The sequence below is a fragment of the Nycticebus coucang genome, chromosome 9 (assembly GCF_027406575.1).
Source record: "Nycticebus coucang isolate mNycCou1 chromosome 9, mNycCou1.pri, whole genome shotgun sequence".
Taxonomy (NCBI): Eukaryota; Metazoa; Chordata; class Mammalia; order Primates; family Lorisidae; genus Nycticebus; species Nycticebus coucang.
The window spans coordinates 80,736,614-80,762,748 of NC_069788.1; the positions used below are offsets into that span (position 1 = coordinate 80,736,614).

At 39.8% G+C, this 26,135-nt stretch overlaps 1 protein-coding gene across 2 annotated transcripts in view; it reads right to left on the reverse strand.

The window, feature by feature from the left end:
• Positions 1-645: 645 nt before the first annotated feature.
• The window catches only part of RCOR1 (REST corepressor 1), a 157,336-nt gene continuing 131,846 nt past the window's right edge, over positions 646-26,135 (reverse strand). For both annotated transcript variants that reach the window (XM_053602143.1, XM_053602144.1), the window contains exons 6-12: positions 25,502-25,620; positions 21,349-21,427; positions 18,377-18,571; positions 9,271-9,348; positions 7,861-7,918; positions 7,000-7,229; positions 646-4,772 (exon numbers count right to left, since the gene is read on the reverse strand). In XM_053602143.1, the coding sequence (XP_053458118.1) occupies positions 4,731-4,772; positions 7,000-7,229; positions 7,861-7,918; positions 9,271-9,348; positions 18,377-18,571; positions 21,349-21,427; positions 25,502-25,620 (801 nt within the window). In that variant the 3' untranslated portion in view covers positions 646-4,730. The remainder of the gene's footprint in view (positions 4,773-6,999; positions 7,230-7,860; positions 7,919-9,270; positions 9,349-18,376; positions 18,572-21,348; positions 21,428-25,501; positions 25,621-26,135) is intronic.

The window sequence follows — 26,135 nt, forward strand, 5'->3', positions numbered from 1 at the left end:
TGAACAACCACAGAACCTGTGGCCACTGCCTGTGCATGCCAACCACATCATTCCTGCTACTCAAGGAGCTGTTGTAGCTCGGTGAGTCCACTCTCAGCTGACCAGAGCCATAACAGTGGCAGCCTGGCTTCTTCACTGCTACAGTCCAGGGGCTGTACAGAGGCCTCCAGGGAAAAAGTCAAAATCTGAGCAAGCGGAGAAAAGAAAAACTGCCAATGGGGGAAAAAAATTCCTCTTACTGAACCTTTACATCGAACCCCTTAACTACTATGAACTTCATGAACTCACGCATCTCAGTCTGATACTAACTATAAGATTACTACCCTGTTTCCCCGAAAATAAGACAGTGTCCTATTTTAAGGTGTGCTCCCAAAGATGCGCTAGGTCTTATTTTCAGGGGATGTCTTATCTTTCCTGTAAGTAGGTCTTATTTTCGGAGGATGTCTTATTTTTGGGAAAACAGGGTATAGATAACAAAGGGTAGAGGTTCAGGTAGAACAAAAGGCATCCAGACTGTGTCTTTCCACAGGGCCTAATTCTAGGAAAATTATACGTTCAGAAATCCCAAGGCCCACTCAAAAGGAAAAGAACAACTCCACTTCGTATTAGGGTATGTTTGATGGAGAGTGGGGATGCAGAAGATCATTTTGTTTCATATTTTATTACATCAATGGCTTGAAAATTTTTATTTAACTTCAGCAAATATTGGAAATAGAAAAATGAATTCTGCAGAATTTCACAAATAAATTTTCCAATTTCCACTAACAAATGTTATCATTCAATGGCTAAGCAGTTATAATGCTATGAACATTCACCACAATAATGTGCTGAAATAGAAAACAGGCAAAGAGAGACATTAAAATATTACTTACAACAGCATTATTACAACATATTCTCTTTAAAATTCCAACATGGATTTTATCACTTCAAAAGATATACAGCATTTCCATTATATTTGCAAACTTAACCTTATACATCTTTTAAAATACTTGAAAAAATTTTTAGCAGTCTAAAAAGCACTTAGCAAAGTTGATAAGTCTACATAATGGAATACTACCCACCCCAGTATAAATTTTCATTTTAGGAGAAGGTGGCTGTAAACACTCATGATTACACAACATGCATAGGCTATGCTGACCTTCCTTCTTCTGAATTGCGACGTCACTGCAATTGTGCTTTACTACAATTAGGAAAAGCTGCAGAGATCCAGGGAGTGGCAGAAACAGCATTGCACGAGATCACTAGGTTTTGATGACCTAACTACTTTGAGTCAATCTGAGGCAAAGTTTCACTTGATATTAAAAGCTTAAATCCTGGGTCATTAGCTTAAGAAACAGGCCTAGACAAGAGAGAAAAAAAGAGGCTCTCATTTGAGTTGGCTCCATCTTTACATTGCTCACATAAAAGCAGGAATCCTGTCAGTGTAATGCACTGTTTGGCTTATTTTTGGTGTGCAATTATTCCAATAGTACATCTGATATTTAGAAAGACAAAAATAGGGAATAATTAAAATTTAAAGTGACAATGAGCACACTTAAAGTGGTGTGTGATATCTAAGGAAACTTTATATGAACAGAAAGCAACTGCTTAATTAGTCCACCACAGTAAGCTTTTAAAACCCAACTACTTTTTCCATTTTTTCAGTTAGAGGTTTATGAGCATCAAAGGATCTTATAGGTTTGAAACTATCAAAAACCATTTTGAGGAAGCAGTGTCTTGACCAATACACCATGACAATTCAGTGGGTGCCTTACACTAACATCTGGCTCCTGCCAACACTCGCACCGACTATGTCATACTAACCTAACCAGCACAACTGAGGCATGGTCACTTCCTGGTTAAAAGAGCTATATTACAGAACTGATCATTGTCACAGACCAGTTAACACAATATTCAAGTAACAAGGTGTTTAAATGGATAAGTGAAAAAAAATTTTACCTAACATTTTACACATCTATATAAAATTAAATAGAACAAACTTTTAATGCATATGCAATACAATTTATATCTTTTAGGATTTCTAAACTAAAAGTTAAACTATTATTTGCGTCAATGATACTATATTTTGCACAATAACTTATACTTAGGAGAAATTTTCCACAAAAATATATAAAATTATGACATTCACATTGATAATTTTTAAGAAGACAAAGCTTCAGTGAACATACCATCTGAAGCAGTCATCACATCCCAAACACTACCTGCCAATGCACCTAATTCTTGATATGTTAAAGAGTCTTCACATAAATAAGATCAAACCACTTAGCTTTTAAAGCTAGGTGATTTCTTGCATTTACATCACTGCAAAGACAGTGTAATGAAAAGTTTAAAACACACGCTATCTTATGCATTAACTACAACAAAGGCAGTCAGGCAAAGACAACTACCCTTTTTTCCCTCTGTCAAATGAAAGTGACATGCCCCTTCCCCTGGGGGAGAAAGCCGAATTCAGCTGTTGTGATCACAAGTGACCAGCACAGTGACTTCACAGGGTTGGAGACCATCACCCAGTACCAAGAACCAAGTGAGGGGACAATGCAAAATATAGATGAGTGCCTGGCACTGCTCACCTCCTTGCCTTGCTACGTAAGAATCAGTATTAAGCTTCCAAGCATTGCAAGGACGGATCAATTTTTAAGGAAAATAGCCTGGGTGGGAAGAGAGAAACAGATCTCTAGGCAGAGTGGGAAACCCACTGCAACCATTGCCTACTGCTTCTCTTAATAGGAAGGAGGTCTGGAGGGAAGCAAGGAGAACCCAAAGCTGAAGTCCATGCCTTGGTGTCCCCCTTCAGTGATGTGCAAAATTTAGGTGACTCCTTCCCACGTTCTTTCTGCCGCCCTGTGATCACACAGTAGGCTATGATAACAATGTTCCTTACTAGTGTTATATGCTGCCCTGTCTCCAGCAAGAGTGGCAAGCGAGGGCTCCTCTGATACTGCCTTGCATGGGCTTCTGCTTGATTGACAGATAACTGCTGTAGGGATATGGTGATCAAAGTTGGAAAAGTCCCATTGTGCTCCCCTTTTGAATGACCTTTTTCCAGACTTCTAAAAAAGAATGTATAATTTCAAAACACCTAGGTTTCTAGGTGGCTCTATTTCTAAAAAGAAAAATCAGCTGATTTAAAAAAAAAAAAAAAGGCAAGGTGCTTGGGAGTCAAAACACATCAAATTTTAATTGCATATTTTAAATTCTTACGAATTCTGTTTATGCCTTAACACATGGGCATTATTTTCTTTTTGGTACTGAAAGCAGAAAACAATATTTAAATGATGCAAACAACAGCAACAACAACAATAGCTACTTCAACGTATTTAGTGCAGTCTGACTGGCTGTGCGTGGGCACAGGGTATGCTAGAGCACAATTTGACAGGTGCTCTGCAATCCTTAGCAGGTCCACGGTCTGGTAAAAGAACAAAAGTGATTCTGGAAGTCTTGAAACATTAGAAAAATTTATTTGTTCCCAGTCCAACTAAAAGGCATTATATACTACTTTGTAGATTTTTTTATCTTGGTCTTGCTAGACCAGTACATTGATCACTTCTCTGTCCTGTACTCTGATATTAAGAGGGGAAGGTGTTCATGTGATCACATCCATACATGAAGGACACAGATGGACATGTGCAGTGCCATATAAAAGGCCAGACACAGCAAGAGAATGGGGAGCAATGTGTAGCTTTTATAAAATCATCACCAGCTACTCTAGTATCCTTTATTGAGTTAACTTGACATTTAAAATCTACACTGTCAGAATCTGCAGCAAACTCTCCCGTCTCCTAATCTCAGTGATGTCATCTTTGGCTAGCAATAAACTTTAAAGAACTAAGACACCAAAACAGAAAAAGGACTGATAACACGGTTGCCAAAGGGAGAAGGCACCAATTCCAAATGTACAAGCACCAGGTACAGTGATATGGACCGAATCCCTTGGAGTTGGGTGGTGGCGGGGGGAGGGGGTGGTCAGGAAGGGATGGGGTGGTATCCACCCGAGGATCACAATGCTGAAAGTTGAAGGCAGAAAAGCGCTGAGGTCCACGTTCCCTTTTAGCTACAGTATTCAGGAATAATTGCTGTGAATGAGATTTTTACCACTTAGAAAGGGAGAGAGGAGGGATTTAAGCCAACTAAATTTATAAACTGTAATTATACCCTACATTTAAGAAAATGTGACTTGCATCAGGACACTTGGCACAATAAGGGTCACCATACAGTCTGCTAATATATTGTGATTTCCAAAGAAGCATGATCTCACTTAGGTGGCTGTCTCAGAAAAGAACAAGAGGAACTTTCTAGAAGGCCAATAGGGTCACAGTTACTTTGAGAATTATACACAAAGTAGAAATCGCAGGCCATGCAGGAGCAGAGCGGTGCTTTCTGAGCAGACTCCCTGTTCCGCAGCTGTCAACTGGGAAGAGCTGCCATCACTGGGGCTGAGGACTCTGACCTTGGCTCCTGGGGCTACAGGTGTTGTACAGCCCTGCAGTTCCCCAGCACTTAGGCAGAGATAGTGAGAGATATAGCCGAGCTCTCTGGGAAGTAGTGCCAAAATGGAGGAATGAGCAAAGAATTAAGGCAGGTATAGCACAGGACTGGAAGTGTATGCCTTTTTTGGTAATAGCTGCTTGTCCACAGAGATGTGATGCAGATGGCTAGGTGATGTCTCATAATACCTGAAATCCTGGATAACACAGTAGTCCATACCAAGTGTTCAAAGGTACCAGAGTTTCTCATGAGGCAGATGCGTATCTGACATCAAGAACAGAAGCAGCCTGAGGTGAGAAGGAAAAAAAACCCATCAAACAACATGAACTACTAATTCTGCTGCAAAAGGGTGTTGCAGGGGTCAGTCACCAGACCGTGGAGCAAATACACTCTATGCAGGGTGAGAGTGTGGCCGCTAGAACTCTAGAGGTCTTAAGCTAAAATCCCAGCTTGGCCACATTTTAAGGATGTGAAAACTTGGGACACAGAACACTCAAGAGCGCAGGAAACTTCCCTCTCTCATGTTTCAAAACTGACTCCCAGATGCAAACCTATCTGCTCGGAGGCATCTTACTGCCACCCCCACAGCATCTTATTGTGAAGGCAACAATTGGGCTACACATCCCCAATCTGACCTGGCTGTTCCTTCAGTTGAAATCACAGTGTGCAAGAACTGCTCTCAGTTGAATTAGGAGATTTTTTTCCTCACTGATAACATACTCAAATCATTTCATAATTAATTGTAGGTGAGACTCTACTCCCATACTATCTAAGCACAAGTTGGATATGACACCCCTCATTCCTGTCCCCCATGTTTGCCCACGTCAGCAAACAAATCCAGATAAAAAGCGATTGGCAATTAACTCTTTCCTGTGTGTAGTAGTCTCATGCTCATCTGTCTGGCAGAGGAGGCAGAAATGAGGGGGGTAGGCCAGGCGAGATGGGAGCAGAGAGGCTGAAGACAAGTCTCTGCAGCCTGAGTAATCTTCTGGCCTAATCTTGGCTAATTGGGCAGATGAAGTCAGTGCTGCCATTTCAGAAATTACAAGAATGTCAGCCACCATCTTAAAAGTTCCAGCCAGCCACAGAATCATCCTCATCAGTGTTTGGGGCCAGTCACCCCAAACAGAAATAAAGTCTGGAAGATGTAGACGGAAGGGACAGAGCTCAGGAGCTCCTGATTGGTTGTGCAGACTCACCAGTAATTTCATGAACCTCACATGATATGATGGCACATATAACATGACTGAGATTTACTGGTATTTCTCAAGGTAATTCCAACTGACTGTTTCATGACAGATTTTACTGTATTGGTAATTGTGGTTGGAAGAAATCAGGATGGAAACTAAAATGTGAATGACATACAGGGACCAAGAATTGACTGGAGTCAACACACACACATTATGGGATTTATAGGTAAAAGTGAAGTTACTGATATAGCTGAAACCTAAAAATATTTCTATAGTTAAAAAAAGGCATCACTTTAGGGACTGCAAACTAATACAGCCTCTTTGGATAGAAGTATAGAGAATCCTCAAAGAGCTCAAAGTAGACCTTCCATTTGATCCTGCATCCTACTACTATGTATCTACCCAGAAGAAAAAAAATCATTTCATCATAAGGACATTTGCACTTGTATGTTTACAGCACCTCAATTCACAATTGCCAAGATGGGGAATCAACACAAGTGCCCATTAACCCATGAACGAATTAATTAACTGTGGTATGTGTATACCATGGAATAGTATTAGGCCATTAAAAAACATGGAGACTTACAAGAATGGAGAAGCATGAATCCTATGTACTCAATTTTGATATGAGGACAATTAATGACAATTAAGGTTATGGGGGGAGAAGCAGAAAGAGGGACGGAGGGAGGGGGGTGGGGCCTTGGTGTGTGTCACACTTTATGGGGGCAAGACATGATTGCAAGAGGGACTTTACCTAACAATTGCAATCAGTGTAACCTGGCTTATTGTACCCTCAATGAATCCCCAACAATAAAAAAAAAAAAAAAAAAAAAGAATCAAAAAGAAAAAAACAAAACAAAACAAAAAAACATGGAGACTTTACATTGTTTGTATTAACCTGAATGGAGCTGAAGAACATTCTCCTTAGTAGAGATTCAGAAGAATAGAAACCAAGTATCCAATGTACTCAATATTAATATGAAACTAGTAGATGAACAACTACATGCCCACACAAGAGAAAAAAACAAATTCGAGTGCGGGGGGCAAGGGGGAAGGAGGGGAGAGAATGGTGTGCTTTTACCTAACTGCAATGTAAGGGTATATGGTACACCACCTAGGTGAAGGGCTCAACTACAATTTGGACTTTACCTAACAAATGCAAACAATGTAACCACACTGCTTGTACCCTCATAATAATCTGCAATTTTTTTTTTTTAAAGGAAGAATTAGAGAACATGCGCTAAAAGAAAAGTCATCATATTAAAAATTAACCAGAATACCAATAACGAACCTGGCAGAGAAGAGACTATTGTTTCAGATTTACCTCATCTTCCTCTTCAGCCATCTTAATAGAATTATCAGGGGACTTCACAGGTTTCTGGTTACCGGGCCCATTGGTCTCTTCTTTACCATGTTCTGCCTCCCATTCTTGTAAAACTTCATCTATGTTGAAGCGGCGTCGATAATTTACAAAAAAGTTTTTCACTTGTACTACTGATTTGTTCCCAATCACATCTGAGATTGCCTGAAAATCTCGGCCATATTTCCTGATGGCTAAAGGATATAAGAAAGCATTTTTTTCAATACAAAAGAAAAACAATTTTTAAAAATGACAACTGAGGCTTATCTATTAGGTAAAAAAAAAAAAAACATATAGACTTTTAATAACATTAATATCAGGCACTAGTGTGTTGTAAGAGTGGGAAAAAGTAGTCAACTCTAGATATATTCTTTAGAAGTTCAGTAAGATTCTGTCATTTAGAAATGTCTTCCCATCATATGTCACATAACAACTGAAGTCACCCAATAACTCCCTGATGGTTGTGGATATAACGTATTCATCTTTTCAGGATCCTCAGATAAGAAGACCTCCAACCTTAAAATCATAAGGAATTTTTTTCTGGAATTGTACATTCTGACTATTCAGAGTTTGACAAGAAACTGCTAAAATGAAATACACCTTTTGAAAACTGAGGCTTTCAGGTTAATTTTGAGAATTTATAAGAAACAGGAAAGGGAGGGTAAAGAGCAAAGCCCAAGGGAATGCAGTAATGCAGCTAAAATGATACCCAACAGGAGAATATAATCCTCCTCTAAGAATTTGTTTCCGTATGAATGAAGTACTGGGAGTAGGGTAAGACATAACTTTTCTCTATAACTTCTTTATAGGGAGACGTATCCTTACCTTGTACAGCAAGAAGCTGTTCTTCTGTGGTCCAACGTGCATTACATTTCTGAATGACCTGGATATCCAAATAAGTTATTTTAGCACATTACATTTAGAGCTGAGTTATGATCCTTATGAAGGTTTAATGAATCTTTCTACTTCTCATATAAGAATTTTAATTAACATCAATTAGGTTTATAAAATTATTATTTTACTTATTTATTTAGAGACAGAGTTTCACTGTGTCACCCTCGGTAGAGTGCCGTGACGTCACAGCTCATAGCAACCTCAAACTCTTGGGCTTAAGTGATTCCCTTGCCTCAGCCTACCAAGTAGCTGGGACTACAGGCACCCACCACAATGCCTGGCTATTTTTTGGTTGCAATTGTCATTGTTGTTTAGCAGGCTTGGGCCAGGTTCAAACCCGGCAGCCCCACTGATGTGGCCAGCACCCTACCCACTGATCTATGGGTGCTGCCAGGTTTATAAAATTATATATACCATTCTAAGAGACGTATCATGCAGATATTAAATTCTTATTTATTTTGAGACAGAGCCTCCAGATGTCACCCTGGATAGAGTGCTGTGGCATCACAGCTCACAGCAACCTCCAACTCCTGGGCTCAAGCAATTCTCCTGCCTCTGCTTCCCAAGTAGCTGGGACTACAGGCACCTGCCACAATGCCCGCTTATTTTTTGGTTGGAGCCATCATTGTTGTTTGGCGGGCCTGGGCTGAATTCGAACCTGCCAGCTCAGGTGTATGTGGCTGGTGCCTTAGCCACTTGAGCCATAGGTGCCAAGCCAGATATTAAATTCTTTTTTTTTTGGTAGAGACAAGAGTCTCACTTTACTGCCCTCGGTAGAGTGCCGTGGTGTCACACAGCTCACAGCAACCTCCAACTCCTGGGCTTAAGCAATTCTCCTGCCTCTGCTTTCCAAGTAGCTGGGACTACAGGCACCTGCCACAATGCCCGGCTATTTTTTGGTTGGAGCCATCATTGTTGTTTGGCGGGCCTGGGCTGGATTCGAACCCGCCAGCTCAGGTGTATGTGGCTGGTGCCTTAGCCGCTTGAGCCATAGGTGCCAAGCCAGATATTAAATTCTTTTTTTTTTGGTAGAGACAGAGTCTCACTTTACTGCCCTCGGTAGAGTGCCGTGGTGTCACACAGCTCACAGCAACCTCCAACTCCTGGGCTTAGGCGATTCTCTTGCCTCAGCCTCCCAAGTAGCTGGGACTACAGGTGCCCGCCACAACGCCCGGCTATTTTTTATTGCAGTTTGGCCAGGGCCAGGTTTGAACCCGCCACCCTTGGTATATGGGGCTGGCACCCTACTCACTCAGCCACAAATGCCGCCCAAGATATTAAATTCTTAAACCAAGTTATCATTTGGGTTTGACTTCTGAGATGATGTTAACATAATCCTACCTCTGGAAGTCGATACGGTTCTATTCCACCATCAAGTTTTTCTTTGAGAGCACTGTTCGTCTGTTTAATATTCTGAATCTGGGGGAGGGGAATGATTTTTATTTTAAAATGAAAACTTTTATGAAGTTATTAAAACATAAGTACAAAAACTAAAGAAACAAAAAACCAAGAGAAAAGAAGTTCTTAACCTCTGATGTAGCCAAAATTTGAAATCCCTACAGTGTCTTTTGAGAGCATCTAACTAGATCCCTTAATTGCTTGCTCAAAGCAACAGAAAAGGGACAACCAAGAAGGAGAAGATGGTTGTAAAAAGGCTCCTGAGTGAGTATATAATCCTGGTCCTTTAGTTTCTAATAGAAACCTGAGCATCAAATCCTTCATCTGGCATCTGACACAAAAGACAAAGGAGATGCCCTGGGCTTCCCATCACATAGACTCAAGATGAAGTCACAGAGCAGCTGCAGCACAGGCTGGAGAGGTGTGGGCTTCTCAGCAAAGCTGCAGGAAGAGACCCAGGTGCCTGGGGCACAGTGCCATACAGGTGCAGCATCAACTCTATACAGGGGTGAAGAGTGCAATGCAGATTTCTTTAATGAGGAAAAAAGGAATCAAAATATCAGCTAGTTTTCTGTAAACCTAACTTTGATGATCTATATAACGTCTCATTTTCTTACAAATTAGCTTTTGGCACATTATTGCTTTGACCCAGTGTACCTAATCTTTCACTGCCCGTCTCCATTCAAAAGAGACACAAACAATATCAGCCAACCAACCAATCCAAAGCTGCTCTTCCGTATTCTCTGAAGATCTTGAATGAAACAGGTCCTCATGAAGTTGAGAGGCATTACTGTGGATGAGCATGAGCACTAGGAAAACTGAGTCTACCATTCTTCGTCTTTGAATAATCACAAGCAAAGAAGAAACCAAGGGAAAAAATTAGGCTTACTTTCCCAAGTAAAACATCAAAGACATTCACAAGTAGAAAATGCTCCCCCCAAAGGAAAACTCTTACTAGTAAATGAAGAAAAGGCAAACATAAGAGGCAGGGAGGGGCTGGCCGAGTAGTGGAGGCAGTGAGGAGTAGAGAAGGAGCACTGACATGTTGCCAGAACATCTTCAACGATTGTACCTTTTTTTTTTTTTTTTTTTTTTGGAGACAGTTTCACTTTGTCATCCTCAGTAGAGTGCTGTGGCATCATAACTCACAGTGACCTCAAACTCTTGGGCTCAAGTGATCCTCTTCCCTTAGCCTCCCAGGTAGCTGGGACTACAGGTGTCCGTCACAATGCTTAGGTATTTTTAGAGATGAGGTCTTAATCTTGCTCAGGCTGGTCTTGAACTCCTGAGCTCAAGGGATCTACCTGTCTTGGCCTCTCAGAGAATCAGGATTACAGGCATGAGCCACCATGTCTGGTTTTGATTCAATCTTCTTTTTAAAAGATATTTATTTGAAATTCCATTCTCATTAAGTGTTTACATTTTACAGAATTTCAGTTTCACTTATCTTTTCCTTCTATATTTTATTTTTCCTAAAAGGCTTAAAAAGGGGGGAAGAGGTACAGGAACAATTTTCTTTACTGAGGAACCAGGGGCCAAGTAAATGAGACCAGCACTGTTAATGACCAGAATCTGATCCTGTTTGCCATTAGTGAGTGCCTTAGAGTCTGTCAAAAAGAGAGCCGACTCCAAATCTTTCTGTGATTTTTTTTTTTTTGTAGAGACAGAGTCTCACTGTACCGCCCTCGGGTAGAGTGCCGTGGCGTCACACCGCTCACAGCAACCTCTTAACTCTTGGGCTTACGCGATTCTCTTGCCTCAGCCTCCTGAGCAGCTGGGACTACAGGCGCCCGCCACAACGCCCGGCTATTTTTTGGTTGCAGTTTGGCCGGGGCTGGGTTTGAACCCGCCACCCTCGGCATATGGGGCTGGCGCCCTACTCGCTGAGCCACAGGCGCCGCCCTCTTTCTGTGATTTTTGAGACAGTGTCTTACTCTGTCACCCTGGGTAGAGTGCTGTGACTTCATAGCTCACAGTAACCTCAAACTCCCAGGTTTACCTTAGCTTCCCGAGTAGCTAGAACTATAGGGGCCTGCCACAATGTCTGGCTAAGTGTTTCTGTTTTTAGTAGAGATAGGGTCTCACTCTTGCTTAAGCTGGTCTCGAACTCCTGACCTTAAGCAATCCCACCTGCCTTGGCACCCCAGAGTGCTAGGAAGATAAGTGTGAGCCACCATGCCTGGCCCATCTTTCAAAAGAAAACTCAGGAAATGGGCATAAAACTTATCCTACATTACAACCACAGATGGGAATCTCGATTTATTAGAATTTGTTTTAATTTACTTTGTTTTGAAAAGGTACAAATGAGAAGAAAACAAATTGGTATTAGAACTTTACTTGGCTTTTTGCCCCGTTGTACTCCTGAAAGCAATCTGGGTTCCCTGCAGCTCTACTTGAGCCACCTGTGAAGTTCAGCTAGGTGCTTGGCACCTACAGCTCAGTGGCAGCCACATACACTGGAGCTGGTAGGTTCAAATCCAGCCCGGGCCTGCCAAACAATGATGACAACTACAACCAAAAAATAGCTAAGCGTTGTGGCAGGCGCCTGTAGTCCCAGCTACTTGGGAGGGTGAGGCAAGAGAATTGCTTAAGCCCAAGAGTTTGAGGTTGCTGTGAGCTATGATGGTACAGCACTCTATTGAGGGCGACAAAGGGAGACTGTCTAAAAAAAAAAAAAAGAAGGAAGTTCAGCTATGGTTCTTGCCTTTGTTGTGTTTGTTCAAATTGGCACAGTCTGATCAAGAAACACGGCCTCATTATGTGCTGCCAGTGTTTCCATCAGTACATGAAAGACTTTGGCTTCCTTAGATTAGATACAGTAAGTGATCTTCCTTGAATGGACTATCCAAGGTACCCAACTCAATGAAAGAAATAATGCAAGCTCCTTGTATATAAAATAAAATTTACAAAAAAAAAAAAAAAAACAAAAAAAAAAACCCTTACTTGCAATTGAATTTTTGAGAAAGTGATGCCAAACTCTCAGACCAGCAGTGTCCAAAAGAACTCTCTGTGATGACAGCAACTGTCTTAAGCTGTGCTGGCCCATGTGATAGCCACTAATCACACGTTCCTATTAAATGCTTAAAATGAGGCTGGGCGCCTGTAGCTCAGCAGTTAAGGGCGCCAGCCACATACATTGAAGCTGGCAGGTCCAAATCCAGCCTGGTGGGCGCCTGTAGTCCCAGCTACTTGGGAGGCCGAGACAAGAGAATTGCTTAAGCCCAGGAGTTGGAGGTTGCTGTGAGCTGTGATACCATAGCACTCTACCTAGGGCGACAGCTTGAGGCTCTGTCTCAAAATAAATAAATAAATAAAATGCTTAAGATTTTAAGCATTTAAAAGGCTTATGTGAGTGAAGGATTCATTTTTTAATTTTTTCAATTGTAATCAATCTCTATTTATTAGTAGATATTAAGTTTGTTTTCAGGTCCTGACCCCTCACCCTCATTAGTTTAGGACTGTTAAATTTAAATAACCACATGTGGCTAGCTACGATGCTGGACAGCACAATCTTATACTTGTGCCCAGTGCTCTTTCGGTTACCAAAAATAAAAAATGGGGGGGAGGGGGGATACTGTAAAGTACTTGGATTATGTTTACTGAATTCTTCCTAGGGTAAAAACTCAACTTAGAAACTTCCAATGGTGGGGGTGGGGGGGGAACGAGAGAATGGGGAGAGGGACTGGTGTGCTCCCATTTACTGGGCACAATGTAAGGGTATATGGCACACCTTTTGGGTATGGAACACAACTACAAGAGGGACTCTACCTAACAAATGCAAACATTGTAACCTAGTTGTTTGTACCCAGGGTTTGTTTCATTAACCTGGGGAAAAAAAGAAACTTCCAACAGGAAAAGTCAGGGCGTAGAATATTACACGTCCCTTAGCATTCCAATGGAATAGGCTGTTTTCTTTACTCTAGCTCATTGTTCAGGTGGCACAAAGCAGGATATATTTCTCATTGTGCTTAAGTAACAAACATTTAACAAGGAGATCAGTATGTTTAGCAAATGCATTTTCTGTTGACAATAAAGTAGCATAGAGATTAAATGTACTTTCCATATCAGAAATATCTAGTTTATTAATCAGAAAAGGACGGGAAAGAAATCAAGTGGCAGTAAGCTGGATAATCAAGAGGATACAAAGGTAATTAGCATTTTAAAAAAATCAAAGACAAAAGCAAACTGCGAGGGTTGGTACCCTATCTAGCCTATCCAGTGGAACACAACTTTTCCCCCACTTTATTGTGTGCATAGTGTCAGACCACTATGACTAAGGTCAGACCATTCTATTCTCCACTCAGAAAAAGACCTAAAAAGCAGGAGTTCATCTGGCTAACAGACATGGACACACACCCAGCCCCCTTCATCTTCCACAGAGACTAATGACATTCCTTGGAGCTGACAGGAGCAGTATGCAAAACACTGGCAAGCAGAAGTCCGTCTGCTAAGGAGTTTCTGGTGAGGTTTTTGCTTTTTCTGCTAAAAGGAAAAAACAGGTTAGCTCTACCTCCATCTCCTCTTCTTACTACCCTGAATGAGGACATAAAGGTTTCAAAATGGCTTCTGTAGCTTCTGACTAAGGCAACAATCAAGACGAAAAGTCAGTAAGCTAACAATGGCAGAAGAGAAAATCTGAAAGCTCCTGGGTCCCTGAGAGCATCACTGAACAGATGAACTAATATTAGCAACTACTCACACTGGGACTTTTTGCTACCTGAGAAAAATAAATCACTAATTGTTTAAGAAGTTAACAACAGCTGTTAGTCAGGTTTCTTGTTATTTTCAGGTGAAGGCATCCTTGATACGCTACCAAAGATGGGGACATCCTGAACAGTGGGCCCTTGTGGACTGACTGCCTCTTTGAACCTAGAAGTGTTATTTGGTGATGAAATTGCTACTCCACTGTAGCCCAAAATGGCAGTGGAAAGCGAACAACCTATTAACCTATTTTCTCCTTGGTGAAATGCAGGCCCCCCCCCCACCTCTGAAAATTATGAGCTAGAAGTTAAAAAAATTCCTGCTGTTGACCTGGCTCTGAGAACCAAAGATTCTTTTCTCTCTTACTACAAAATCAGTGATACCAATAGGGAAGAGGAAGGCCTTTTTTTCTTTTATCAAACAGCAACCATTAGGAACTCATTCAGTAGAGGGGGAAATAACCCTCCTTGTAGAGGGACATGAAAATGCAGAGAAGAGCTCACAGCTCTAATCAGAGAGAGTTCTTCCAGTGTGAATAGAGCTTAAAATGTTCTTTCATACAGCAGTCCAGATATATCCTATGAGATCAGGCAGGCAAGGATTAACCTCCTCATTTGAAAAGAGACCCCAGTGATTCTACTAAGATTAGAGCACAGCTGTGCTAGCAACCAAGACAAGAAGCTGAACATCTGATTCCAAGGGGCTTGCTTGGTCCTGGTCTGTGCTGCCTCCCTAAACCAGAAAAAGATGGGGCCACAGGCCACACTCTTCTCATCTGTGAAATGACAGCTGGCCTGCCATTTAACCTTCAAGGGAACTATCAAGATTAATAAATCAAAAGCAGAAAAAAAACAAACAAAAATAAACTGTTAATCCATAAGTTGCTAATGGTTCTCTCTCTTTTTCTTTTTTTATTGAAACAGAGTCTCATTTTGTCACTCTCGGTAGAGTGCTGTGGTATCACAGCTCATAGCAACCTCAAACTCTTGGGCTCAAGCGATTCTCTTGCCTCAGCCTCCCTAGTAGCTGGGCATACAGGCACCCACTGTAACATCCAGCTACTTTTTTTTTTGTTAGCAGGCCCAGGCCAGGTTTGAACCCACCAGCCCTAGAGCATGTGGCCACCACTCTAACTAGTGAACCACGGGTGTCCAGCCACTGAGTTTTCTGGAAATGAATTCTAGAGAGAGGTAGGGGGGAAGGAGAAAGGGAAGATGGATGAGAATAAACTAGGCTACTAGGTTGAATTTTCAGTTTAAATGTACTATGCAACCAGATTAAAGTAACGAGCCTTTTCTTTTTTTTTTTTTTTGATTTTTGGTTTTTGGCCGGGGCTGGGTTTGAACCCACCACTTCCGGCATATGGGACCGGCGCCCTACTCCTTGAGCCACAGGCGCCGCCCTAACGAGCCTTTTCTACATAGCAGGCACAAATAATTATAGAAGAATGTAAAAAACAGTATCCTGCTGGGCGCGGTGGCTCACGCCTGTAATCCTAACACTGCGGGAGGTTGAGGCAGGAGGACTGCTTGAGCTCAGGAGTTCTCGAGGCTTGTCTGAGCGAGAGTGAGACCCCGACTCATGAAAAAAAATGGAAAAACCCAGCTGGGTGCCACGGCGAGAGCCCGTAATCCCAGTGGCTTCAGAGGCTGAGGCAGCAAGACACCCACAGCCTGAGTCTGAGATTGCAGTGAGCTATGACACCATTGCACTCACGGTACAGGGAAGAATTTTGTCTCAATAAAAAACGAAACAAAACAAAAAACCCCCCAACAAACCAGTATCCTTTGCAAGAACACCAAAGAAAGTATCAATTACATAGGAACAGCTAACTCTAACCCATACAGGATATATAAATCTTATATACAGAAAATAAAAAACATTGAGAGAAATTAAAGAACTATGTAAATAGAAGGTTCTATCACATTCAGTAATCAGAAGGATCAATAGACTCAAAATCTATTTTGATCTAGAGATGCAATAAATTCTAATCAAAACTCTTACAGAATTACTAGGATAGTACGTATTTGTGAAGGATGGACAAACAGACCAAAGGATCAGAGAACTTCACACCAGACCCATACACATACAACCTGAGATTTAAAACAAAGGCCACTGCATTGCAGCGTAACTATTAATACTTGGTCAAACAGACTCCCATATTAAAACAAACAAACAAACAAAAAAACAATGACTATTAACCCTACGCATAACAACATATATAGAAAAACTCTTCTTGGAGTACTGAAGATCAAACGTAAAAGACAACAATATTTCTAAGATAATACGAGAAAGTATCTTCATGAGCTTGGGAAAGGTTTTTATCAGAAGTCAAAAAAGCCCACTAATCTGGGGAGACAACACTGATAAACTGTACTGAAAGTAAAAATTTCTGTTCATCAAAAGAGTGAAAAAACAAGCAAAAGAATGGGGAACATATTTATAATATAAATGGGTAGAAAACAACTCAGAACCTGAATAAGGCGCATCTATTAAATCAATAAGAAAACATAATAAAATAGGGAAAAAATGAACAGAATATTTGAATAGATGGGTCATAAAAGAGGACATCCAAATGACCAAAAAGTACGTAAAAAGGTGGACAACCTCATTAGTCATCAGGGAATTGCAAAATAAAACAGTACAATGAACTATCATCATGATAAACCCACTAGAAAGGCTACAACTTAAAGAGACAGCCCAAGTTCTGGCATGAGACAGAGCAATAGTTCTCAAATGGGGACAATTTTGCCATTGAAGGTTAACTTGACAACACCTGGGGACATTCCCATTGTCACAAATGACAGGAAGACGGACGCTATCAGCATCTAGTGTGGTGTTTTCAACCTTTTTTATCTATAGTTAAACTTCCATGGCACACTTAAAATTATGTTGATTAAAAAAAAGTAAAATAAAGAATATACTTATTGTGCTTTGACTGCTTTCAAAAATAATTTACTAATGATCTTTAAAAATTTTCATGACATACCTAAAATCCTCTCATGGCATACCAGTGTGTCAAGGCACACCAGGTAAAAAGCAATGATGCTAACTAACCATCTTATAATGCTCAGGACAGCCTAAAATGTCAACGGTGCTACAGCTCGGAAAGCCTAACTTGGTGTAACCAAAACTCAAACTGATAGGACCACTTTGGAAAATGGTTCAGCATTGCTTTCTAATGCTAGATAAACATGTGCACTCAATAACAGCGATTCTACTCTTAGGGATACAGAAATATGCCCAACAGAGACAGATGTATACATAATGAGCCAATAGTTATATAAAATAATGTTAATAGCAGAGTATTTGTAATGGCTTCAAATAGTAAAGAACGCAAATGTCTATGACTAGTAAAATGAAAAATCTGTAGGATATTTGTATAGAAATGAGCAAGAACAGAATCACAACGATTCTACCCTACTCAGATGGCTTATGTTGAAAGAAAGCCAGACAGGAAAGAAATAATTGCATATGATTTTTATTTATATAAAAACCAAAAAGGGCTGGTTTTGATGGTTCATTCCCATAATCCTAGCACTTGGGAGGATAGCTTGAGGCCAGGAGTTTGAGGCCAGCCTGTCTGTACACCACACACACACACACACAAAATGGACAAAAAGAATTAGTAGTTTTAAAAATCAGGATAATGGCCACCTACTGGGAGAAGGTAATATGAATAGGGAGCAGTGTTTCTGAGGCAATGCTGTATCTCTTTTTTTCTTTGAGACAAGAGTCTCATTCTGTCACCCTGGGTAGGGCACTGTGGCTTCATGACCCACAGCTACCTCAAAATCCTGGGCTCAAGTGATCCTCTTGCCTTAGCCTCCTGAGTAGCTGGAACTATACCCATGTGCCACTATGCCCTGCTAGGTTTTCTTATTTTTTTAGTAGACACAGGATTCGTCCCCTTGCTCAAGCTGGTCTTGAACTCCTGAGCTCAGGAATCCACCCACTCCTGCCTCCCAGAGTGCTAGGATTACATGTGTGAGCCACCGTGCCTGGCCATTGCTGTATTTCTTGAGGAGGGTAGTGACTAGTAGGGAAAATGAGTGGGGCTTTGAGGGCAACATACCATTTCCTGATCCAAAGGGAGGTTACCTGTGTGTGTTAGTGTTGTGAAAATCAATGCATCCAACAAATGTATGTCTATAAATGTAATACACATACGCTTTTCCACACATATAATACTTTAATTTGTAAGTTCATTAAAAAAAAAAATCAGTGAGGTAGTAACCAAGATCTTCTAACTTTTTGGAAAAGAAATAAAGAACAAGTGTGTGTGAGGAACAGAAACACCTCTAAAGTACTAGTTAACTGTTTTACTCAGGACTGGGCTTATGGGTACCTGTCGTTTGATTGAAACCAATTCCATGTCTAGTTGTCTCAGCACCGTGGTAGCCGCAGTAGCATTGGCAGAAACAGCCTCCACGTCTTCTTGAGAAAGAAACATTCCTTTCGGAGGTTTCCTTTTTGCTCTATTTTTAGCTTGTGTGCTATGTTTTTCTTTTTTGACCTGAGGAACTGTCTCAGTAGGGGGTACCTGCATGATATACAAATTTGATAAATGAAACTCAAAAATGTCAAATGGTCAGTAATAAGCACATATGGGACCAAACAATCTAAGATAAACACCATGCCAAATCAGAATTACCATTTATAAATGGTAAACTCGGGCTATTGAATTCTGACTAAATACTTCAAGGTATACTGTTTCCTCCATGTACAGATACATCCTTCTCAATCACTTTAAGCCTCTGATACTAAGGATTCTTAGCTTCTTTCTCATAGTAATAATAAAAGAAAAAATATTTGTATTCTCTTCTAGTGAGCTTTATAGCCATAATGCAGATACCATCTATCTTTATATATACATGTTATTTGTCTACATGATATATAGATAAATGAGTAGGAAGTATTTTTATGGTAAGAGGAGTCACTAGCAATACAGACGGTCATGAAAGAAAAAATAACAAAAAATGATTTGGTGCATTTGTAAGGATCCATAAGATATTATTTAAATCTTCAGATTAAGAAATATAAACGTTGATATAAAATGATGACTTATTACACATCTTTTCTTTTTGGACAATGCTTAACTTTTAGTGCTACTTATATAAGTTGCACCAGAATAACTTATGTTGTCATTTTAAAATGGTTTGTTTTCTGTAAAACCAAAACCTTCAGAAATGAAACGGAGTAAAACTTTGGCAAAGACAGGAATATGTTTTTATCACTTTAAGAACGTGAAGATTTTACAATTGTTCATCATCTCATCTTGGTGGTGTATTAAAATTTGTTGATAAAGCTAAAAATATACTTAGGCTTTTTGCTTCATTTTTTAAATGACTAAGCTAAAAAGATAATGCAAACTATGATGGTAGTGATAATTTCTTGAACAAGTGGTAATAAATAATATTTTAAAATATCAGTAGGCAATAAACTATGCTCTGTATAGCACTATACTGTTTAATAAAGTTTACCTATTAACCATGTGTCTGTTTTAATATTTTAGTACTTAAAGACATTATGATTTAACGATTTGTCATTTTAGCTTTTTTTTTTTGAGACAGAGTCTCACTATGTCACCCTCAGTGAAGAGCCATGGTATCATAGCTCACAGCAACCTCAAACTCTTGGGTTCAAGCGATTCTCTTGCCTCAGCCTCCCAGTAGCTGGGACTACAGGCGCCTGCCATAATGTCCGGCTTTTTTTTGTTACAGTTGTCGTTGTTTAGCAGACCTAGGCTGGGTTTGAACCCACCAGTCTCGGTGTATGTGGCCAGCACCCTAACCACTACGCTACCGGTGCTGAGCCCTATTTGTCTTTTTGAATCAAAAATTATGATGTATATTTAAGAACTGATATAAAATCAAGCCTTTTTGCATTCATCTAAACTGCTCCATTGAAGAACCTAAAGTAACAATACATCAAAAAAAAAAAAAAAAAAAAAAAGCTTACTAAAAACTCCAATTTGATTTTCCAGACAATATAATTTAGCTAATCCCCAGTATCTCATTAATTGGGCACTCACATAAATCACTGGAAAGAGTGCCATCCAAAAACAATTATCAATTTTTAGTTGAGTGATATATGCCAAAAAAATCCTTAAAGATGTATCTAGAATACTTTGATACAACCATTCAAACTCCAAGAATTAATTATAGTGGACAAAACTAAGTGTACAAATACTTTATTATGTAAAAATCAATTCAGCATTATTTATAAAAGCAAAAAAAGGAAAAATAAATAATGTAGAAATCATATAGGATTAGTTAGCTCAATTATGAAAGATTCATATGATGGGATAACATATGGCTATGTATATAAACATTTGACATAAAATATATTTAGGGTAGAGTCAATTTAAAAGCTTATAAAAATTACATTGTAAGATCCCATTCTATTTCTAAAAAGTAAAAAGATTCACAATTAAGTATATATTGGCATATACATTTTTTAGGAGAGTTGTATGGAAAAAGTCAGCAAAATGTTGACAGTAATTATGGACAGCAATACTGTTTATCAGTTTAGTTTTCTTCTTTCTGTTAGCTGTATTTCCTATTTTGTCTATAAAGCTATATACTAACAATGTAATTTAAACTTTAGATGTATCTAGACACTTCTGATTTTCCAGGCTTAAAATAACTATTCTCAAAATTTGAGAGGATAGAGAACTCTTCAGAATTTTATTAAAACTATGGATTCTGTCTTCAGAAAAATGCCTCTATGAACACATGTGAAAAGTCATATATGAGTATAGGGATTCATGGGCCCCTTGAGACTATGTATTTTGCCTAATGATTTTAAAATGTGATAGATAAAAGAATGGCCACTTGTGAGGCGATAGTCCTAAATTGCCTTGGTGTGACCACACTGTTGTTCTAATTAATGAAAGGGCTATGCTGAATTCCTGCCAGCTCCCTGCAGCCATCTCGCTACTGAGTTAATGCAGAGGCTGGGGCAACATAGGTTTAATAGAGGCCCCAAGGGTGAGAGGAGGTGCTGGGCAAGCCTGGTCCTCACTAGTACCCTTCATAGCCTACTGAGCAATGGCTTAAGAAGGAAATCTACGAGGACTGCTAGAACAAAATCTTTACTCATTAATGCTATTTTTTTCTTTAACACTATTTTTAACTCTAGTTTCTTGGCAAACAAAATTCTAAGTTCTATAAACAATGATAGTATTGTTGAAAAGTCTTATCATGATGCTTTGTACACAGCATTTAACATATTAACTGAAGTGAGCAAGAGGAATGTTTTATTTATGAAACTAATAAAATGTATTCGCCTAAACAATACTAGGGGGAAAAAAAATACCTCCTTTTTGCTTTCCTTGTTTTGGTCAACCTCAATGTCAATGGGGTTATTTCCATTTGTTTCTTCCAGTTCATCCTCACTGGAAGACAAGAACAAGTTACTGACAGATTATTTTGTACTAATTCTATTTAATATACAAATATAAGCAATAAGTTGATGTAATAACAGATTAAATATAATTTATGTTTTCAGATTGCTGTGATAAAAACATTTTACCATTCAAACAGAATACCAACCCCATAGTTCTTTTGGTCTAAAATAGGTTTACAACTTCCCAAATCACAGCTAAGACATCATTGCTCTACATTTGTAAACTATTTTCCTTCAATCCTCAACTAAAATATCAAATTTTACTTGAAAAGACATTTACTTTATTTCCCTATAATTATTTATGGAAGGACTAGGAGATGGCCATTAAACATAATTGAGAAAGTGTGCAAAAATACAGTTCCACTGCACTGGGAACAAACTCACCAACAAGTAAAAATCCATTTTTAAGTTGCATCTTTTTTTTTGTTTAGCAGGCAGAGGCTGGGTTTGAACTCACTAGCCCAGCATGTGGCCGGTGCCCTAACCACTGACCAACAGGCGCTCCCTCACGTTGCATCTTTCTACTCATGACCACACAAAGTCTGGGGGTTTTCTGGTGGCCTAGATCACTGATGTTTTAAAATTAAATTAATTAAAAAAGAAAACTCACATTGGTATGGCATTTCAAATGCTTTTGTTTATATCCTCTCATGTAGTATTTCTTAAAAACCGAACAAACAAAACCCTGTGGTAGATAGGAGCTTAACCTTTGAACAATGAGAAAACCAATTCTCACAGAATTCCAGCAGCCTGCCTCAATTTGCCCACAGTTAATACCAACTGAACAGCAGTGGTAGCAGAACAATCAGATCCCCAAGGCCAACCTCCCACTGTCTCATGCATCCATCTAGGTGACAGTGCCCCATGGCATTCCATCTGAGGCAGGAGGAAGTTCTAACTGAGGAAAGAGTATCCATAAATGCAGAGAGAGAGAGGTGGGGGGTAAGGGAATTCTTGTCTAAGTCCCCACTATCACTTTTACAGGCAAGGCCTGCAGAAAATCAACAATCTCTCAGGTGCTGCTATGGCTGGTGTGCCCTTCCTCCATCTGGCTATGACAGTGGTAAAGGTGCACACAGAAGGGGTGGGGGCATGGAAGTTCTTGGCACTAGTAGTAGTAATGCAAGGAGAGGCATGTAGGCAGTGAGAATGGAGGAGTAACAGAAGATATTCTGATCACTTTATACTCAAAAATATCAAATCTCAATCTATTTTATTTAATTCTAATTGCTGTTTAGCAAACTTTTTGCTTGTAGTAATAGACTTAATCTCTAAACAGTAAATCAGCCTAACATAAAAGGAAATGAAAAAGTTTAATCAGAAGTGATTAAGAACATTCTTCCCCCAATTCATAATTGCTAAGTCATGGAAGAAACCCAAGTGCCCATTCACCTACAAATAGATTAATAAATTGTGGTATATATACATCATGGAATATTATGTAGCCTTAAAGAAAGATGGAGACTTTTACCTCTTACATGTTTACATGGATGGAGCTGGAACATATTCTTTTTAGCAAAGTAATCTCAAGAATGGAAGAAAAAATATCCAATGTATTCAGCCCTACTATGAAACCAATTTATAGCTTTCTTATGAAAGCTATAACCCAATTATAGCCCAAGAAGAAGAGGAAAAGAGAGAGGGAGGGGAGGGGGGGAGATGGCTGGAGGGAGGGTAATTGGTGGGACCACAACTACGGTGCGTCTTACGAGGGTACATGTGAAATTTCCTAGGTGTAGAGTAAGAATGTCTTAACACGATAACTAGGAAAATGCAGTGAAGGCTATGTTAACCAGTTTGATGAAAATATTTCGAATTGTGTGTGGAACCAGCACATTGTACCCCATGATTGCATTAATGTACACAGCTATGATTTAATTAAAAAAAAAAAGAAAGAGAAAAATGAACATTCTCCCATAAACAGAACAACCAGTATTTAAGTTGCAAAAAATATGCAGATACAGGAAGTTCAATAATTTTATATACTCTAATATACTTTTGAAAAAAGCCTAGGAGATTTTTTTTTTTTTGAGACAGAGTCTCATTTTCTTGCTCCCAGTAGAGTGCTATGGCATCATAGCTCACAGCAACCTCAAATTCTTGGGCTTAAGTGATTTTCCTGCCTCAGCCTCTCAAGTAGCTAGGACTACAGGCACCCACCACAACACCCAGCTATTTATAGAGATGAGGTCTCGCTCTGGGTCAAGCTGGTCTTGAACTCCTCAGCTCAGGCAATCCATCTGCCTCGGCCTCCCAGACTGCTAGGATTACAGGCATGAGCCACCATGCCCGGCCTCTGGGAAATGTTCTTAACATCACTCAATTTATACTCAAGCTCAGAGGTTTTAATTTTCCACAACTAAGACATAACTCTCACTCAATGTATTCTCTCATGTTTCTCTTTCATCAAAATCATAAAATTCTGTCCTAAGGAGGATTAGGAATCATATAGTTCATCCTCCTTTTTTTTTTCAATCTTATCACCCTTGGTAGAATGCCGCAGTGTCACAGCTCACAGCAACCTCCAACTCCTGGGCTTAGGCAATTCTCTTGCCTCAGCCTCCTGAGTAGCTAGGACTATAGGTGCCCGCCACAACGCCCAGCCATTTTTTTGTTGCAGTTTGGCTGGGGCTGGGTTCGAACTCGCCACCCCCTGGTATATGGGGCCAGCGCCCTACCCATTGAGCCATAGGCGATGCCCCATCCTCCTTCATTTTACTTTGTATTATTAATGGATAAAAATAATATACTATCAAAAATGTGAAAAATATAATTTTAAAAAGTCACCTATATTCCTACTACCCTAACACAGAAACCATTATATCTGTGTACTGCAGCTCCAGATTTCAAGCATCATCCCTTTAGAGTGGAGGAAAATACGAGCTTGGAGAAGAGGCATGCTGAACTTCCTTACCTATGTGAATATGTTAGTGAACTATGCAGAGCTGAGACTAGAACTCAGCTAAGTGTTTCCATGACCATGTCCACTTCTCTGTGCTATGTGTAAGAAGTAAAGCTGAGAAGTGTCTTACTTACATCTTTAAAATTAACATCTGTTCTAAGAAATCATTAACTGTCTTTTTCCTCTCTCCCACTAGCACACAGCAAAAGGATGGTCAAAAAAGGAAGAAGGCCAGGTGTACTGGCTCATGCCTGTGATCCTAACAATTTGGGAGACCAAGGTGAGAGAATCGCTTGAGGTCAAGAGTTTAAGACTAGTTCAAGTAAAAGCAAGATCCAGTTTCTACAAAAAAACAGAAAAATTAGCTGGGCATGATGGCATGCACCTACAGTATCCCAGCTACATGAGAGGCTGGAGTGGAAAGAGCACTTACACCCAAGAGTTTGAGGATGTAGTGAACTATGATGATGCCATAGCTCCGTAGCCCAAGTAGGGCAAAATTCTGTTTTTTTTTTTTTTCCCATATCAAACATTAAAAAAATATAAATGAATCTTATTATTATTTTTTTTTTGAGACAGTCTCACTCAGTTGCCCTGGGGTTGAGTGCCATGACCTCATAACTCACAACCTTTAAACTCTTCAACTCAAGGGATCCTCTTGCCTCAGTAGCTGTTGACTATAGTCGCCCACCACAAAAGCCCAGCTATTTTTAGAGATGGGGTCTTGCACTTGCTCAGGCTTGTCTCAAACTCCTGAGCTTAAGCCATTCACCTGCTTTGGCCTCCCAGAGTGCTAAGACTATAGATGTAAACCACCGCGGCTGGTCAGTTAAATGAATCTTACATACATAAAATTAAATGTGAAGCTATGAAATAAAAGATTCCTTGTTATTAAAAGGAACCACCCTTAAGGGGCAGGAAAAAAAAAAGTGTGAATGTGAAAGTTCATTCACTAAAAATGGAAGTTCACTCATGGCAAGAAAATAGTGGTGAGATGAAGTCCCTGAATAACGTAACACTCACACTCTAACACGTCTCATGAACACATGATTCCACCAGGCAGAAACTGGGAGAAATTCAGTATTCTACTTTTCCTTTGTGTATCTACAGCTCTCAGAAGGTTTCCTAAATGATTAGATGACACCCCGAGCCCATGCTCACCTCTCCTCCCGCTCCCGTTTTTGTTTCCGAGCGTGGCGATCCATCACACTAGTTTTAGTCCTTGTCTTCTTCCAAGAGTAGTAAAATTTCACTAGACTTGCTATAGATTTATCAGGAAGCTAAATATAAAAAAATGAGTTGGTTTAGATTTAAAACTAACCTTTAAAAACCCAATATATTTAAATGCATTTAATAGGGATCACTCTCACATGTTCAGAAATATCCAAAGTCACTGTCCTTACTTTCAGATAAGAAAAAAAATCGATGAAAGAATTCTTAACAATATATTTTCAATTTAAAATTTTTTTTAATTAATTAATTTTCTGGGAGACAGAGTCTCACTCTGTTACCCTGGGTAAAGTGCCATGGCATAATAGCTCGCTGCAACCTCTTAGGCTCAAGAGATCCTCTTGCCTCAGCCTCGTGAGTAGCTGGGACTATAGGTGCCCACCAGAACACCTGGCTAGTTTTTCAGTAGAGACAGGGGTCTTGCTCAAGCTGGTCTCAAATTCCTGAGCTCAAGTGATCCACCTGCCTTGGCCTCCTAGAGTGCTAGGATTATAGGTGAGAGCCACCAAGGCAGGCTAATGTATTTTCAAATTATTGAAGTTTGATTGTAAGTGACATTTGTGAA